The 18,942-nt window shown below is 37.9% G+C and overlaps 1 protein-coding gene across 2 annotated transcripts; it reads right to left on the bottom strand.

The window, feature by feature from the left end:
- Positions 1-5,533: 5,533 nt before the first annotated feature.
- ankrd13a (ankyrin repeat domain 13A) lies at positions 5,534-18,855 on the bottom strand. 2 transcript variants are annotated; one of them, XM_079607517.1, is made up of 16 exons: positions 18,125-18,855; positions 16,669-16,804; positions 16,225-16,349; positions 14,536-14,581; positions 14,303-14,446; positions 13,905-14,094; positions 13,385-13,451; positions 13,107-13,188; positions 12,420-12,481; positions 11,169-11,299; positions 10,370-10,527; positions 9,827-9,967; positions 9,142-9,329; positions 8,997-9,058; positions 7,659-7,858; positions 5,820-7,576 (listed from the first exon to the last, which is right to left on the bottom strand). In XM_079607517.1, exons 1-15 carry the CDS (start codon positions 18,230-18,232, stop codon positions 7,663-7,665), a joined length of 1,836 nt encoding a protein of 611 aa, XP_079463643.1. In that variant the 5' UTR covers positions 18,233-18,855; the 3' UTR covers positions 5,820-7,576; positions 7,659-7,662. The 2 variants fall into 2 exon arrangements, with proteins under 2 accessions (XP_079463642.1, XP_079463643.1); XM_079607516.1 differs by having other exon boundaries at positions 5,534-7,858.
- Positions 18,856-18,942: the final 87 nt, after the last annotated feature.

Below are 18,942 nucleotides of genomic sequence, written 5' to 3'. Positions count from 1 at the left end.
ATCCATCCATCCATCCATCCAGAACTATGGATTTGTATGGTATTCTCACCTTCGTTCTCTTAGTGTGAACAGCCTTGCACTGTTGCGCCTTAATTAACATGTTGATTTGCATTGAGCTGCAGTATCCAGCATCTGCAAACACACAAGGGGTAAGGGAACAGCATTGTGTCAGGCATTTAAATGAGATGTTTTATTAAAGACTAGATCTTCAATCGCCACCAATCGCAGCTCTGGGAAACGCGGCTCAGTTGTGCCAGTTTCAGGTATGGAGTGAGAGAATAGAGAAAAGATAATGCTATTCCACATTCAGCCACTTCTAGCAGAGGCCGCAGAATGGATCAAAGGCTTCAGTGCAGGCGACTGGAGTAGAGGTGGACCTCAGATTCAACTACAGAGGAACCTAACAAAAGGCCTGCAGGCTCTGTGCTCTTCTGTTAATTACCCAAATGAAAGACCAAGAGTTGCATGGAAAAGGCTAGTGAGTGACAAACTGTATGTGACCTGCAATAACAGTGTTTCATGAGGTGAAATCTAAAGCAAGATTTATCAAACTGAAGTTCATGAACAGTTGTTGAAAAGGTAAAAAAAAAAAATGTATAAAGGCCTACACTCACCGGCCAATTTATCACCTAGGTACAACTGCTCTTTGACGCAATTATCTAATCAGCCAATCAACTCAATGCATTTAGGCATGTAGACATGATCAAGGCATGTGCTGAAGTTTAAACTGAGCATCAGAATGGGGAAAGCTGATTTGAGTGACTTTGAACGTGGCATGGTTGTTGGGTTGTGGGCTGAGTATTTCAGAAACTACTGATCTACTGGGATTTTCACACACAACCCTCTCGGTTCACTGAGAATGGCCCAAAAAAAGAGAAAATATCCAGTGAGCGGCAGTTCTGTGGGAGAAAATGCCTTGTTGATGCCAGAGGTCAGAGGAGAATGGCCAGACTGGTTCAAGCTGATAGAAAGGCAACAGTAACTCAAATAACCACATTACAACCGAGGTCAGCAGAAGATCATCTCTGAACACAGATGGACTACAGCAGCAGAAGACACACCGGGTGTCACTCCTGTCAGATAAGAACAGGAATCTGAGGCTGTAATTCACACGGGCTCACCAAAATTGGACAATAGAAGATTGGAAAAACATTGCCTTGTCTGATGAGTCTCGATTTCTACTGCGACATTCAGATGGTGGGGTCAGAATTTGGCATAAACAACATGAAAGCATGGATTCATCCTGCCAGGCTGCTCCTGGTGTAATGGTGTGGGGAGTATTTTCTTGGGACGCTTTGGAACCTTAGTACCAATTGAGCATCATTAAAAAAAATACAGTCTACCTGAGTATTGTTGCTGACCATGTCCATCCCTTAATGACCACAGTGTACCCGTCTTCTGATGGCTACTTCCAGCAGGATAATATGCCATGTTAAAAAGCATGAATCATGATTTCTTGAACTTGACAGTGAGTTCACTTTACTCAAATTGCTTCCAGTCACCAGGTCTAAATCCAGTTTGGGATGTGGTGGAATGGGAGATCTGCATCATGGATGTGCAGCTGACAAATCTATCAACTGTGAGAAGATATCATATTAATATGGACCAAAATCTCTGAGGAGTGTTTGCAGCACCTTGTTGAATCTATGGCATGAAGAATTAAAGCAGTTCTGAAGGCAAAAGGGGGTCCAATCTGGTACTGGCAAGGTATACCTATATAAAGTGGCCAGTGAGTGTGTGTGTGTAGGCTATATATACAGTTTATAATGAAAATATTTTATGTTTTTTCCCCAGCATGTTTGTGATTATTAACCGACATTAGATAACTGTGAAAATGCAAATACGTTATTAAATTATTTAAATATTTACTTTATATTATTATCTAACTTGCAGATTAGTGTAAACGTTCTAACTTATTAGTACAACTAAATTACAACATAGAAAACTATGAATCTAACAACAAGACAAACTAAAATGAATGCTTATGTCCTCCAAGGCCACACTCTACGAAAATATGCTGTATGAAAATAGAATGCAGAGTAATATGACAGACATAGTACTAACACCAGCATGTTGCAACAGGGAAAGGACAAATATCTTGCAATTATATAAAAATACTGACTAAACAGAATCAAGCATTGCAGAGTGACCTGCATTGGGTGCAAAAAAATATTTTCCAGAGCATCATCATTCGGATTTATAGTAATAAATAGTAAAAAGTGCCTCAAAAACATATATTAGAAGTTTTTTTATGCATAACCAAAGGGCCTCCTCCACTGGGATGTTGATGTTGGTTTAAACTTTAAACCCGACGGCGTTAGGACCTTACAGCAGCGTCGAGCTGAATGGATTGGGTTCGGTTGCATCCTTCACTGTTTCGCGATCATGTCAGCACGCCTGGTCTCTCTCATCGCTTGCTGCATAGCATTTTTCCAATCTGGAAATGCTCAACTGGGAGAGTCTAAAGTAAATGACAGACCTTATGAAGTCCTGCTGAGGCAAAATTTGGGTAAGACATGAATACACACACACGCGACTGAACCTGTCAGGCCTTTGCTTTTCACATTCACAATGAGTGAACCTGTCAGTGTCATTATATATCATGACATCACAGTTTATCACTGATTCCGTTTTAAAATGCCGACGTTTGTAACTTACATTGCTAAATTTGACTCTCAGTTAAAAGCTTAAAATCATGTGGATTTCACCATAGTATGTTACACTAGATATCAGCAGATTTATTTGTTTATTTTATCTTCTCCTACAGTTCTTCTTTTAAGTGTTCTGTCCACATTGTTGGTGATCATGATTGGAATGGCAGTTTGTGTCTACAAACCTCTTCGACGCAGGTGACAATCCCTATGGATGAAAGAAAGACGCCGGAAACTGAACGCTACTATGGCGAAGGCTTGCTTCTGAATATTAATGAGCCAATTATTCGCCATTGGCTAAGAACACCGCAACGTCAGCACCATACTGTCTATGGTCAGCACGAACGAACTACTTAATAGTCGGTTACAAATCAACGTTAGTATGACCAAATTAATTTGAATGAAACCTTTATTTAGCCTCTTCCCTAAGAAAACTTTATGTTCGTGTAATCGAGGTTAAATCTCCATGTGGATTGTTTAAGAAAAAAATGTAAGGTGTTAAAATTGAACACTATTTCAACCACATGTTTTCCTTAATGTTTAATGAGCACAGTTTGTAAGCTGCTACATTGTTTACTGTCTGAATGAATACGTATTTATTTTTTTATTTATTTTTTATTTTGGTGTATTTATTGTAAGATTTGACAGCTTTGGCATGTCAGACCTCTTGAATAGGCCTTCTGAAATAAATTTAATTTCAAAATCTGAATCTGTATGAATGAGTGCAACAGTTGCCTATAGCCTAATCAACACGTTCAAATATTATATTTTAAATTATGTTTAACTACACTTCTGTAAAGTTAATAAGCATTAAAAAGTACTATGGTTGTTTTTGGTATCAGATCGTAATGGTAGCCTACTGACTAATTAGCATATTTACATCACATTTGCTCTAAACATCAGTATTTCTCTCTATCTTGTGTTGTCTCCTCAATCCCACTACACTAGCCCCTGTTTGAATTTCTTCTTCTCATTAGGGAAGAGAGAACTCATCCTCCTAATCCAGTAGCATGCAACAAGATCATCTGCTGAGCAGGTTATCTCTCCCTCACACAGGTTAAATAGATGACAGATGGATTCTTATGTATATATTTGCATAATGGTTTTTCATCACATTTTTAGCAGGTGGTCCACAAGCCAAACACCTGCTGAGCTGAAGTCACGAAGAAAGTTGCTTCGGGTAATTTGCCAACATAGCACAAGACACTTGAGCTGATTAAGTCAAACAATCTGAGTGAAGAAAACAATTTCCTGTGAAAATAATTAAAGGCTTTTAAAGTCAAAAATTAATATAAGCTGTATTCATTCAGGATCCTTCTTCTGCATCATTTAGCACAAGATTTATATATATAGTAAACAGGACTGATATGAATTCTGACTTGATATTTGTTAGACTGAAATTGTTACAATTGTTTGGGAAGTAAACAAGTCGATCAACTTGCACCTATACACTGGAGGACAATTAGCCTATAATTTATATAAAATTACACGAATGGCAACCAAACTGCTGGTCTACATTAACTTTGTACTAAATCAATCCCACTTTCCATATTTAAAGGAATAGTTCACCCAAAAATTTAAATTCTGTCATAATTTACTCACCCTCAAGTTGTTCCAAACCTGTATGAGTTTCTTTCTTCTGCTGAACACAAAAGAAGATATTTTGAAGAATATGGGTAACTAAACAGGCCAAGGCCCCAATGACTTCCATATTATTATTTTTTTTACTATGGAAGTCAATGGGGCCCATCAATTCTTTATTTATATAATGCTTTTTACAAAACAGGTTTCAAAGCAGCTTTAGTGAAAACAGGAAAATAATGCACCAAAGTTTGTTTTGGCCGTACAGCAGATCTATAAGAAAATAGTGTCATAGTCCAGTTTAAGTAAGTTCAGTGATGGTTAATTTCTGTTGTAAAAAAATAATAATTTAGTTAATTTATCTATACAGCCATTCTGGAGAAAGCAGTGATGTCATCGTCCCGCTCAGTTCATTTTTCATATAATGGTGTCAATGTAGGCAGATCAAAAATATTGTTAAATATTAAGTGTCCCCAACTAAGCAAACCAAAAGCCAAAGGCAACAATGGCAAGGAACCAAAACACAGTGACAGCTGACAGAATGAAAAAAAAAAAAAAAATCTCCATTCATATAGGTTACTCATATTCTTCTAAATATGTTATATTCTAAATTCATACAGGTTTGGAACAACTTGAGGGTGAGTAAATGATGACAACATTTAAATTTTTTGGGTGAACTATCCCTTTAAGAAAATATTAGTGTCCATAACTGTACAAAAAAAAAAAAAACGTTTTATATCATTATGTAAAACCCTATCATATACCAGTAATCAGCCTTAATGTAAAGTTGGATGCATTTGACACTCCATAAAATTCCTCCAAGTCAGCTTCTTTAAAGCGGATACCTTCACTTTCACATGTGATCTCAGTGAAATCATGATTTCATTCCCAGAGACGGCTGAGATTGACTGCACACTGCCTCAAACCACTGTTGACATACAGCTTTCCTCTGCCAACACATGGCACTCGAAGCCAAGCCAACCGTTCACATCTAACGCAGGGACCTATTCAGAAAATGTCACATTACACAATTTCTCACAAAACCTGAGTGATGTACCCTCGTATATGAGGCTAATAAACTATCAAACCTCATTGTGCGACAAAGAGAATGCTTAATATCTCAAATGCTCTTTTAAGAATAATGTTACTGCTTGTCACAGATCTAATTGGTTACCTGCGGGAAGGAATCAGAACCAGAAATACTATTAACACACTTTCCTTTAAGAATATTCGTGATGGATACATTTTTCAAAAAAGATATTAAAAAGCATTTAAGACAACAACAAAAAAGACAGTTTGTTACACATCAGAACAGTGCCATCTGTTGGTTTGTTTAATAAAATTTATGAGGCACAGGAGATGGATAGATTATCATTCTCCATAAAATAAAAGTTTAATAAATTGATAGATTTGATTAGAGAATGATCGTATTAAAAACAGAGCAGCATGAATCTTAAGACAAACGTTAAAAAAACCCACATTTCATCACCTGCCATCAAAAGTACACGTTCAAAGTTTCAGACATTTTTCACTAATAACCAAAGTAAAAATACTTGTAAAACAATTAGTAAAACACACTTGGTTTTTATGATAAAATTGATCTGATCAACTTAATAGCTTTTATGCCTTTATTATTTGATTTTCCATGTCCATGTAGCTGTCATAGTTAATGAAGCACCATAAAGTCAATAAAGTGCTTTTATTAAAGTAAAAACATCTTTTGTGTGTGTGTGTGCGTCAAACATACATCACAGTTTACAAATGCCTTCAAGATTTCTTCAACATGCTCAAACAGAATACTTTAAACTTGCATTTTGCAGCAATAACAATTAACCGAGAATCAAACCAACACGAACCCTGATCCAGTAAAGACCATTAAACATTTTGGCAATTAGTTAGTTAAGACTTATACCCAAATACCAAAAGTTAAATTAGCTTTTATATAAAGAATGAAAATAAATTTTGTGTCCAGTAATAATGTGTGGATAATTGTAGCCAGAACATTGGATTTATTCTAGGCTGTTATTAATGCAGCATAAGAATAACTAAAATCAATGTCTTGTTATAACAACATCCCTATTATAAATGCAAGATTGTGGCCTCAGATCCTTGTTTGCTACGGGAAGAATATAGCAATATAAATGTCCAAAAATTATGAGGTGACAGATATAGTTAAAATCGGTTCAAGCACACTGGTCCATACAAAAAGTAGTGAGAGAGATACTGCAAGCCGTAAGTCAATACCCAGATGTCTTTCGAGCCGCACAAGGCTTTAAAAACACTTACAGGAAGGAGTCAACAAAAGAACAATCAAGAAAAAAACTATTTTGCAACAAAATAAATAGCGCTGTCAGCTACAAGAGGAAGGAACAGCATGAGATTCCCTAAAGAGTCCCAGACAGAGCAGGGCAGGTTCTTCCACGTTTATCAATTATCACATTTATCAGAACCTCAGTCAGCAAACAATGCTGTCCGACCGCACACATTTCTACAGGCAACCATTTTAACGTCACCTTCCGAAACAAAAACAGCTGGTTTTCTCGTCACACATTCCCCTAGTCCTTTAGTGTAGCATGAGGTTTGGTTGGTGCCAGAAAAAGTGACCCAGGACTGCCACATTCATGCTTTGCGTTACAACCTACTTCCGGCGATCCAAGCGGTGTTATTGTATCATTTTACAAATTAGGCAGACTAAAAGCTTGAGGCGTATTGGCTTACATCGGACAGCCCCTTTCAGGAATATTCCGGTCTGTATGAGTGCCTCTTACTCCAGCGAGGCACAGTGGTGTGGATTTATTGCCTTTACAGTACAGATGCTTCAGTCAGAAGTGGTCTAATGACAAAAGCGCACGGGGGGTTTAAGAATGGTACTGTCCTACTGCTTTGTGGAAAACATTCATTTCTTTCACTTTCCTTGGCTGTGTATACAATGGTTTTAAAAGGAACCAATAACTGGTGATCAGTTTAACCCTGAGATATAGTATTAATATAAAACTAAAGCTAATGTTAATGCAAAAAACCTTCCTTTCTATCAATACAAACAAAAAATGTATCTACTCGTTACTGTCAAGATGTACAAACTCACACAGGTTCATGTTTGGACTGTCAAGGACATCACAACCTTTCGACCACATAATATTAAAAAGCAGCACTGATTTCTTATAAAATAAATGCGTGATCACCTCTTTAAAGGAGGGGAAAAAAAGAAGAAAGCAGTAAAAATCATGAAAAAAAAAATTGCTTATTTTTTGGATCAGGAAGCAGAACCTTTCAGATGTCGGCTCCAAACTGAATATGTAACTAAGTGTAGTCGTGTGTCAGCGGCAACAGAGAGCTGCGTGAATCTGAAGAAAGGTATAAATAAAAAGGTTTTAATGGTTATGGCAATAACAGGAACTCCCTTTGTCTTTCCTTCCCTCATCTTACTCCGTCACTTTTCCATTAAGGAGAGTTGTAAAATCCTCTCTAATTCCTCTTCCTCTTCTTTCCTCCTCCTTTCTTCCTCCTCCTGTGCCCGGGCCGAAAGCTCCATGGCCAATCGCAGGTCAGTGTCGGGGCTGGAGGTGGAGACAGAGCTGGAGGGTGTGGTGTCACTGAGGTCTACTAAAACTCCCTCAGACTCAGACCTGTGGTTATGTAACAGAACATAACAATTTAAGAAAATGTACACAGGAATGAACAGAGCACTTAAAAAATAAATAAAAATAAATAAATAAATAAAAATCACCCTACCTATACTTTTCTTCTGCTAACTAGACTACTGCTAAACAGCTATAATGTGAAATATTATTACAATTTAAAATAACTTTTCTACTTTAAAATGCATTTTTATATTAAATAAAAATATGACTTATTATCAATGTTGAAAACAGTTGTGCCGCTTATATTTTTGTGGAAAGTGTGACATGTTTCAGGATGTTTTGATGAATTGAAAATTCAAAAGAACAGCATTTTATTTTAGATTAAAGTATTGATTTATGTATTTCTTAAAAAAAAAAAAAAACACCAACCTCAAAACTCTTGATCAGGGGTGCGTTTCTCGTACAACGACGTAACTCGCTGCTTGACTACCATAGTACGATGCATCGTTGAAGAAATCAACTAGGTAGTAACGACTGTTTCCCGAAACCGTGTTGTCGCAAATTGGTCGTTCAACCACGTTGGTTAATGATGTCATGCAGGTGTTGGAATAATAACTACTTTTAATGAATCAGTTTGATATCTAATTAATGCTAGATGTTTTGCTATAAATTACGGACATGGCATCTGAGGACTATTTCTCATTTTTCTCAGTTAATTTGCTTTATTTCCAGATTCAAATCATAGGCTCGTTCTTGCGTACTAGAGCGCATACGCACATGCACACTCTTCAAAAAACGGTGCTTTAAATCTCTTGACAAACTAAAAGACGTAGGTTAAATTACATTTGTATGTATTCAAAATAAAAGAATAATAGATTGTACTGAATGTCAGCTTGCTTATTTTGCTCAAGATAAGGATTTATTGAGTCCACATGTCATGCAAACAAGAAACTATGCTTCCAACCACAAGTCGAGAGCTGTCGTTCCAACCACAGAACTTTGCGATCCTGTTTGTGAATGTTCGTTGGAACTATGGTTTCGGGAAACACAGGCTTGTTGAACTATGCTGATAACAACAGAACTTGCGACCATAGTTGGCTAACGATGCTTTTGGGAAACGCACCCCAGTATGTGTAACTATTTGCCCCAGAACAAAAGACTGGACATATAATGTAGAAATTACCCATCACTCAACCGGTTCATCATGGATTGTGTCGCCTGTCCATCAGAATCACTCAAAGTTTCCTACAAGAGACCCACCAGACTGCATATTAGAGACAGACAACATCAAGAATTGCACAAAATACCGTCACAGGAAGCCTTCTGACCTGTGAATTAAGTGCACTGGACTCAAGCAGGCTCTGGTGAATGGCGTACTGGAGCAGCTCTTCATCATGGTGCACTGGGTTGTAATGGCGTGTGTTGGAGTGGCGATTGCCTCCTCTGTGGTGATAGTGTGAAGGTGCCACGAACACAGACGGACACACCTCGAATTGAGCAGTTTCTGCAGGAGCAACTAAACGACATGTAGTGAAAAATACAACATGTTAGAACATTTCCCTGCTGGATCAATCCAGATAACTCATTCTTAATATGAGGTGAAGTGCTTGAGATGGTTTGTGATTGGTAGAGTTTATGGGATAATTCACCCCCAAAAAATTTAAATTCTGTCATCATTTACTCACCCTCAAGTTCTTCCAAACCTGTATGAATTTCGTTCTTTTGTTGAACACAAAAGAAGATATTTTGAAGAATGTCAGTGACCAAACAGTTGATGTACCCCATTGACTTCAATAGTCATTTTATCCCATACTATGGAAGTCAATGGGGCCCATCAACTTTTAGGTTAAACATATTCTTCAAAATATCTTCTTTTGCGTTCAGCAGAAGAAAGAAATTCATACATGTTTGGAACAACTTGAGGGTGAGTAAACGATGACAGAATTTTTGGTTGAACGATCCCTGTAAAAAGTTATTCAAACAGACGAGGAATACATCAATCTATTTCCAAACCTGAAGCCTGGTTGTCACACTTTTCTTCTGTAGGTGTGGGTGTAGAAGATGATTGGTTGGTGTCCAGAGGCTCATCTGTACTACACTTGTTGACGTTTCCAAATGTGATGCGGGCATTCAACACATGGAACAGTGGGATTTCTGTAGGAACAACAGAAATAGAACCCATGATCTAGTTATATTGAAGCCATTCACACAAGCAATATACAGAACTGATATCTGTTTTCTCTGTCTGACTACCAAAATTTAAGCAGAAATGTTTTACAAAGTTTTTTTAAAGACAACATCTAAGTTCAGGCTTGTTGAAACATTAAAGCAGTCTTGAAAAACAGGAAAGTAAGATTAGTTAATACTAAACCATCTTCCATACAAAATTTGCAAACGTTTAGTTGACTTTTAATAAGTGTACTTGCAGTTTTGTTACAGGTTAGAGAAGTTAATATTCAAGCTGAAGCATAACATTACAAATGCTAATTTTATGATGGACAGGGATTAATTTCAGAACTGAGGTGGTTTGTTCCTCTTTTTCATTCTTCCACTCACCGATCTTCACAGGAAAGCCAGGGGGAAACCTGAGGTTGATGAAGTCCTTGAGTCGGGCAAAGTGAGTGCTGGTGCGAGCCATCAGGTCAATGATGGGAGTGACCTGCTCCACCAGAGACAGAGGATGCTCCTCGCTCATCCACAGGGTGCCTTTAAATCTGAGAAGGGGGTCACACAAACTCAAACCATTTTCTTCAATTCTTCAACGTGGTTACCATGTTATATGTTTCTTCTAACCCTGACTGATGGAGTGTACAGAGTGCTGGACTCTTGCATTTGCTTGACCAAAAATAGATGCATCTGTATCGTTATTTCAGTGATTATTATGATTCTAGCATGTTTTATGTTTGGCAACAGTTCTTCTAACCCTAATTGATGGTGTGTGCGTAGCTTTTCATTTCTTAAAGAGGCACATCGATTTTTGGTCAAGATCTTGTATTGACAATGCAAGAGTCCAGCACTCTGTAAAGTCTCATTCAGAACATCCCAAAGACTTTCAATGAAATGAAGGCCTGGATTGGTGCCAGTTCATCTTGTTAAAGAAATGAAAAGCTACACACTCCATCAATTAGGGTCAGAAGAACTGTTGCCAAACATAAGACATGCTAGAATCATAATAATCACTGAAATAACAATCAAATCATTGACTCTTAAGCATTTGCCTAATTTAAATCCAAACCGCGACCTTATATTTGGTTGGGCAGTGTATATGTATGTATACACATTTACATACACACACATTTTATTTATTTTTTTAAAAACAATTTTTTTGTGAGGTTGAGTGAATGTCCTGTCTTACTTCTGTGTTCTGATGGTGAGCTCAAAGGGTCGACCAATATCTCTACCCTGCAGGTCGAAGTTGGGGTTGAAGTACTCATCTGGAGTAATAGCTGTGGGGTTTGTGGCAGTGGCAAACTCCATAGTCATGTCCTGTAATCATACATGGAAACATAAAATACAGAATCCTTCCAGCTTTGTAAAATCCAGTGGCCGCAAAAAAAAACACTGGGAGACACTTAAGGTCCTTGCACACTGAGTCCGAAATTTTCGTATGCGTTTTTTCGTATTCGCGATTCGGTGGCACTGAATTGTCAAAACACCATTCAAACTGCTTGCTATGGATGCGAAAAACGCAGAAAATCGAAACCTATCCAAATGTTTTTATGACGCACGAAAGTTTTGGAGGCAGTGTGCAAGCGTGATTGAAAAAACGTGAGGTCGTATTTATTTTTTAACGTGCAAAAATGTCGGACGCGAATTTCAGACTCAGTGTGTGCAAGGATCTTTAAAGTCACCATGAAATCAAAACTGACAATTCTTATTTCTTAATGAAATATTGCAGCATTATAAATGATTTCAAATGCACATCATGTGTCCCCCATCATCTTTAATCAAAATAAGTCCTCTCTTGCAGCAATATTTCTTCTCTGATGAGACGTTTAATGTCGTGAGGGCGGGATAACCTGAGATCTCAGCAATAGCAAACCACAACCATCCAATCAATTTCAAATTTACAAAATCAAGTCTCACTCTACATTTCGTAGTAACAATGTTGTTTACTTGGACATACGTCACAATAGGGAAGAAAAGACTACAGCAACTTCTGTTTCATGTTGAATTTAAGCCACATGGAAGTATGAATGTCACTAAATTAGATAAAGTATCAAACCAAGATATATTTTTTAAAAGAAAGATGGCACAAGCACACATTAAGCATAACAATCCACAAAAGTAAGTTTGTTAGGTTTCAAATTACAAATCAATAGATACTATTCAAAATATACACAAAGTATTTGGAACATGTTCATAGTTAGTGTGATGAACTAGAGACGAAAGGATTCATAGACCCAATAAAAATCACCTTGAGACCGATTGGTTAAAACTCGTTTCTAAAATGTCTTAGAATTATTAAGTTATTTCTGAAAAACACTGCTTGGTTTGATATTTTGCATCCAATTTAATGACAGACATACATTCTTAAGTGTGGCTGAAGTGTCCAAACAGTTAAGAAGAAAATAAATTCAGTGTCTGTTTCGTGTGCTCGTCTTACCCCTTGAGCACCGATCTGTTGTTCTACGGTGCCGAGTAAAGATTCCAGAACATTCCTTTCGCCTGTGGAGATCAAGAGAAATTGATATTAATCAGTTAACATAACAGAGAACTGCAGGGAACAGCCTATTGACTCTTTACCACCGACAGGGTGCTGGATCCCAATGTGGAACAATTCCATGTGCTTTCATTGGCGGAAAAGCAATTCTGGGCTTCAAACGGATCCCTACAACCTGAAACTGATAATGTCAGAGGCCAGGGGACTAGATCACATTAGACTGCTCCTCAAATCTGTTTACGGCGGAAACACAAATGCGGCGATAGTCGCATGTTCAAATGACAGACATTTTGTTAATATGTCTGTCACTCCGCACAGCTGCTCCACTTAATTTTCTCAGTCCATCTATTCAATATGTGTAAATTGATTGTTATAACTTTAGCCCATTCCATCAAAAGCAGCTTGTGATTGGATAAACACTGGTTAAACAAAGACTGTGGTGTGCTATATATTTTGTGTGTTGGTTATGTACTGTAATAACATCAATTAAGTCACAGTACATCCCTCAAGTAAGTGGAAACATAGGTCGGTTTTAAGAGAGATTAGCAGTTTCCCGGTCGAGCATCAGCACCATTTTGGTGGAAAAGGGGTATGATATATATAGTGTAAATCTTAAAGTGGGTTAATTACTTTTTATCCTGGCCTTCTCCTCGTCTGTGAGGTGCTCCGTCCTGGTGCGAATCACAACGTTCACATTGTTCACTGAAAAAACCTGCCAAAAGCAGCATCATCACCCACAGGACAAAGACTGCCTTATTCTTAAACTCACTACTCTAAAAAGAGAGTCTGATGTTTCTGAAGATTAACTTTTCACTTTGGAGTATCTGTAATTCTAAAAGAGCACATTTTCTCCTTCCAATGATTCTTAAATGGTATTATAGTTCATAAACAGCTGGTTGATGGCTCACCTTGGCTTCAAATCCATTTACTACTTCTGTTCTGTCTGACCTCCAACCCCAGATACCGGATTTAGACCTGAGCACAGAATGAATGTTTTAATAGCATCTTTGATTTAAACTTCAGCAACAAAAATGGTGTTAAGAGTTCAATTTAAATTGATCAAAGTCAGTTTGAATCAATGTTCAAAAACATTTACCCAAATCCATATATTTTCACATACACTATTGTTCAAAAGTTTGGGGTCGGTAAGATTTTTATTGAATGAAATGAACACTTTTTCCAAAGTAATGATGTTGAAAATTCAGCTTTGCCATCACAGGAAAGTCGAAAACAGTTACATAAAAAATAAAAAGCAGTTATTTTACAATATATTCACAATATTACAGTTTTTACTGTATTTCAAATAAATGCAGCCTTGATGAGCATAATAGACTTCTTTCAAAAACATTAAAAACAAAGTCGAACCGACCCTAATCTTTTGAACAGTAGTATATTTATTAGAAGTAAATAGTATATACGTGGCCATACCTCTCAAAAGCAATGTCCCTTGTGTCCAGATATGTGTTAACAATAGGTGTTGTCAGCCTCTTGGCAACTTCCTGTTCAGCGGGCTGCATGGAGTCCAGGGTGACATCCTCGATCTCGCGGGAGAGATCGAAGCGCTCGGTGTCCACCACCTCGTCCTCGTGATTAACTTCCATCAACTCAGTGCAGTTGTCTGTGAGAACACACGTTACTGATCAATCACAAATAAACATCAGGCTTATTATTCATCCTCATGCAAAGTGCACTAGGGAACATACAAATGTGAACTTCGTGTAGGCTTCAGAAGAATTCACAGCACATTTGCTAGAACCCCTCCACCAAATGAATGTGTAAACTACAGATGGGCGAACTAGACTAGACAGTCAGAGAGAATAACTAACTCTCTTCTCTGAAGATATAGCTTCTTCTTCCTCTGATCCAGGTCATGTTGTCAAAGCCCAGCAGGGTGGTGTCCACTCTCAGACAGGCCCCACTCTTCCAGATTCTGCACACGTCGCTGGGACACACGCGGGATACCAGAGGAACTGGAGTGAGAAAGAAGCACAAGATGAGGATCATTCAACATCCTAGAAAAGTCATAAGGATTCATGAGAGGCGAAAAAAGAGCACTTACTCCAGCTAGTAAACTCCCACTTCATCTCCATGTAGAAGTCTGGAGACTGGAATAAAAAGAGGTTCATTACACTCCAGGCCCTTTCACATGACTTGCATCAGGTCTTCAACCAGAAGCTGCTCCTGACTAAATTTAGGTAGGGCGGATTCTGGGTCTTAGCTCTAGTTTATGATAGACATTTTGTGAGATTTATATTCGAATCGCTGAACACATGCATAACACTCTTGGCAGAGGCGTTATTCAGCCTTAGGGTGGAGTTCTAATGTTGATATGACAAGCTTTAAGTACACATGACACACGTATATAATACTATCTTAGTATTGACTTGACGTAATATTTATTGACTTGTCATAAATATTTATTAATGTCGTTTTAGAAATGTTACAAGTGGAGGAATTCCGGTGAGGAAAACAAATGTCTATTCTCAGAAGACACCTTAAACACAGCAGGACTATATAAAGGCTATTTATATGAGCATGTTTAAACTAAAGGATTTATACTTTCGTTAATTTGACATGCTACTCCACATAGGACGGCCAACTAGTTGCTGACCTGAAGCAGACTATTTGCTGAAAGCTAATTAATATCGTCTTGGTCTGGAGCACGGTTTACGTAAGGTTAACCTGAAAAAAAAATTAGGGCCCACAATGGGTCTCTATTAGAGCGCACCAAAATTGTGGGGCGCTGTAGAGCTGGGCAGAGGTCAAGCACTCTCTGCCCAGCTTAGTATCATAATACATTACTGCTATAGCTATACGTCCAATTTTAATACATCCTACTCACTAGAAAATCCTAAATATTTGTTGCAGATAATGCAGAATGCTAAACACATTTACAATTTATTATTGAGACAGTTTCTATGTCCTTAGAGACGAGCCGTGGCTGGCTTCAACAAGCGTCATGTGCCACTTTGACTTGCATATAAAAAGTGTTGCAAATAGCACCACAGAAGGGTAATTTTACGAGGTTGTTCGGTAGCAAGAAAGCTTATACAGTGCACAGTGAAAAGTGAAAGCAAAAGCAAAGGTTACAATATTTGAGCTTAGAACAGAAAATGCCTGTGACAAATGAAAAAAGTCTGATTGCTGAAAGAATAAAACAATATGCTTTTGATGTTCTTAAAATACAGAAAGGGTTTTGTAATGGCCATGTAGCTAAATCAATGGCAAAAGCATAATATCATTTACACACTACCATTCTAAAACTAGGGGTCAGAGTCAGTAAGATTTGTTTTAGGAAATTGCAAGGATGCATTAAATTGATAAAACTTGACCGCTTATATTAACGAATGTTAATAAATGCTATTCTTTTGAACTTTCAAATCCTCAAAGAATCCTGAAAAAAATGTATCACAGTTTCCACAAAACTATTAGGCAGCACAACTGTTTTCAACTGTTTTCGATCATAAATAAGAAATGTTTCTAGAGCACCAAAGCAGCATGCAAGAATGATTTCTGAAGGATCATGTGGCACTAAAGAATGGACTAATTCAATTGTAATAATATTTCACAATATTACTGTTTCTACTGTATTTTGAATCAAATAATTGCAGCCTGGGTGAGCATAAGAAACATCTTTCAAAAACATGAACAAATCTTACCGCCCCACACTTTTGAACAGCAATGTATATTACACAATGTGAACTCAAAATTTACAAAAATAATGAACAGGATCAAATGACAGACGCACCTCTCGGATCTTGCACAGTAGCTCTGGAACGCCACCCAGCGCAGTGGAGGCTTTGACATAATCTCGCCGCTGGAGAACCAGCTGCACCATCTCAGGATCTCCTGTGCTAACCGCTTCCTGCAGCACTGTACAGACAACAAGATATATGACCCATTTATGCTTACCCAAGGATATAGACTTGTAATTGAAAGGTAAACATACTAGTTTATGACAAAAAAGACCAATGACCAGTAAGGAGGTGATTATTAGAATATATATAATGCTCGCTGCATCTCGGAAAAGCTGAAACAGAGGTACTAAACACTTTCACTGGCTGGAAAAACCACTGATGACTCAAGCCGAGGAAGTGGTGGTGGTAATAGTTCTAATGGGATTCTTGTGAGAGCCAATGTGGTTTACTTTGAAGACTGCTATGTCTTCAAACCGCTATGGCTTCATTCTCACCTGTCCAATGTTTGTCATTTTCTTTGGAAACATCCGCGCCGTGTCTGAGCAGCACTCTCACGGACTCCAAGTGTCCAAGTGAGACGGCCAGGTGCAGAGGGGTCCGGCCCCGGGGATCCACCTCTTCAATGTAACTCTGAAAGGAGTGTAAACACAGACAGTTCATATCTTATGGAAACTGAAAAGGGGCAAAAATCATAAGCATTGCTGCATGGCTTGTGGGTGGGGAGATGAAAATGTGGAAGGCAACTAATTAACCAGAATATTAGGAATACTTCCTGTGACATGATGTCATGATGTCTGATTTATCAGTCACCTACAGCATGGGGTTTTCAATCTTTTAGATGCCACATACAGTGAGGAAAATAATGATTTGATCCCCTGCTGATTTTGTAAGTTTGCCCACTTACAAAGAAATGAAGGGTCTATAATTGTTATGGTAGGTTTATTTTAACGGATAGAGACAGAATATCAAACAGAAAATACACATCATATAAAAGGTCTACAATCTGGTCCCTGACGTTTGTCAGCTCTTTGGTCTTGCCCATGGCGGTGGAGAGGTTGGAATGGAAGATACAGATTCTGTGGACAGGTGTCCACTGACATTAGGACATTAGGAGTACTTTCTTAAAGTGACAGGGCTAATCTGTGTTCCACATGGGCACATAACCAATCTGTGGGAGGCAGAATTCTTGCTGGTTGGTAGGGGACAAAATACTTATTTCACTCGATCAAATGCTAATCAATTTAATCACAACCTTCATATAATGTTTGAAGGTTTTTTGGTTGATATTCTGTCTCGATCCGTTTAAATAAACATACAATAAAAATTATAGACCCCTAATAATTTTTATTGTAAGTGGGCAAACTTACAAAATCAGCAGTGGATCAAATAATTATTTTCCCCACTGTACCCACAAATATGATCATCCTCATGTGAGGGACCACCCATCCTAAATTAGAAAAGGTATCTATGTATTTACATATATAAAGACCCCATTTATACGGTGAAAAAGTAATGTTATAAATGTGTAAAATATTGTTTTAGTTTCGTTTACGTTTTTTTTCTACTAACTACAGTACTGTTAGAGTTGTTATTTATTATTATTTTTAAATTATCTACGGAACCCAATTTAAAAAGCACATCTATAGCATGCTGCAGTAAAATGAATCTCTACTGTTATTAAGATGAGCTCACCAGCTCACCAGTGAAATGCAAAACAGCAGGGCTGTGGCTAACAAGTGGATTGCAAGCTGATGAAGCATTTTGCAGTAAGATCCAATAATGCACCAAGTCCAATTTCATTAGATTATTAAATACATGACAAGCATGTCATGACATTCACAGGAGGCAGAAATCTCTCAGCGGTCAAATCATTGATTCATTTGACCATTAGCTTCATAGAGTGTAACGTTACAGACATCAGCAGCATTTACGGATATCTCACACACATACCGTCTGTAGCTCTTTTTCCAGCTTCCTGTAATCATTCTCCCACACCAGGATATGCAGTGGAAACCTGAGGCTGAAATCCTCGACGCTGGCAGCGGTGGCGGATAACATTCTGGCTCGATCAAACTCTCTGTGTCTCAGCCTCCGAAATCAAGAGCCAGCCTTCGAGCTAGCTACTGTCATGAACCATCAAATCTCTTCATGCGTTTAATTCATTTCTGATAAATATACAGAGACTCTGGCTATTAAACAGATAAAGACGCCTAAGCAAAGGAGACGCCGAAAACGCAACCAACTTTTTTCAAAATAAACTTTTGAAAAACAAGGAAGTGGCAGGTTGAAACTATTTGAGTAGGGGTGTATCCCGTCATTTGAGAAGCTGTTCCCCCACGCCTTTTTGCAATTAGTTGTATTTATAAAAAAAAATCTCAACATAAAATGGTCGATAAGACCCTAATTAGCTATATACGCTCTATCACAAAATCGTAAAGGATAAATTATCATTTTTTTTTCTAATTAAAATTGACAAGCCCAATGCCAGACTAAACCATTCCATATGAAGGAGGGGTGGCCGTGTTATAAAATATGGCTAAATTCTGTTAAAATCAGCGAGTGAATTTTGCGTAACCTTAATTAGATTAAATTAGATAAAACAAAAATGCTTTCAAATGAAACATAAGTAAATAATCGTAATAATTCATCTCACTGGTGCTGTCTGAAAATCGTTCGCCTGTGAGGGTAAGCGCGACGCCGCCTCTGTGTTTTAAATGATCTTTAGCTCATCAGGAGCGGCTCGCGACTGAACCGCTCCTGCGCATGCG

This window comes from Phoxinus phoxinus (genome assembly GCF_949152265.1).
Source record: "Phoxinus phoxinus genome assembly, chromosome: 3".
In the NCBI taxonomy this organism is placed as follows: domain Eukaryota; kingdom Metazoa; phylum Chordata; class Actinopteri; order Cypriniformes; family Leuciscidae; genus Phoxinus; species Phoxinus phoxinus.
This window is presented reverse-complemented; position numbering and strand designations above follow the sequence as displayed.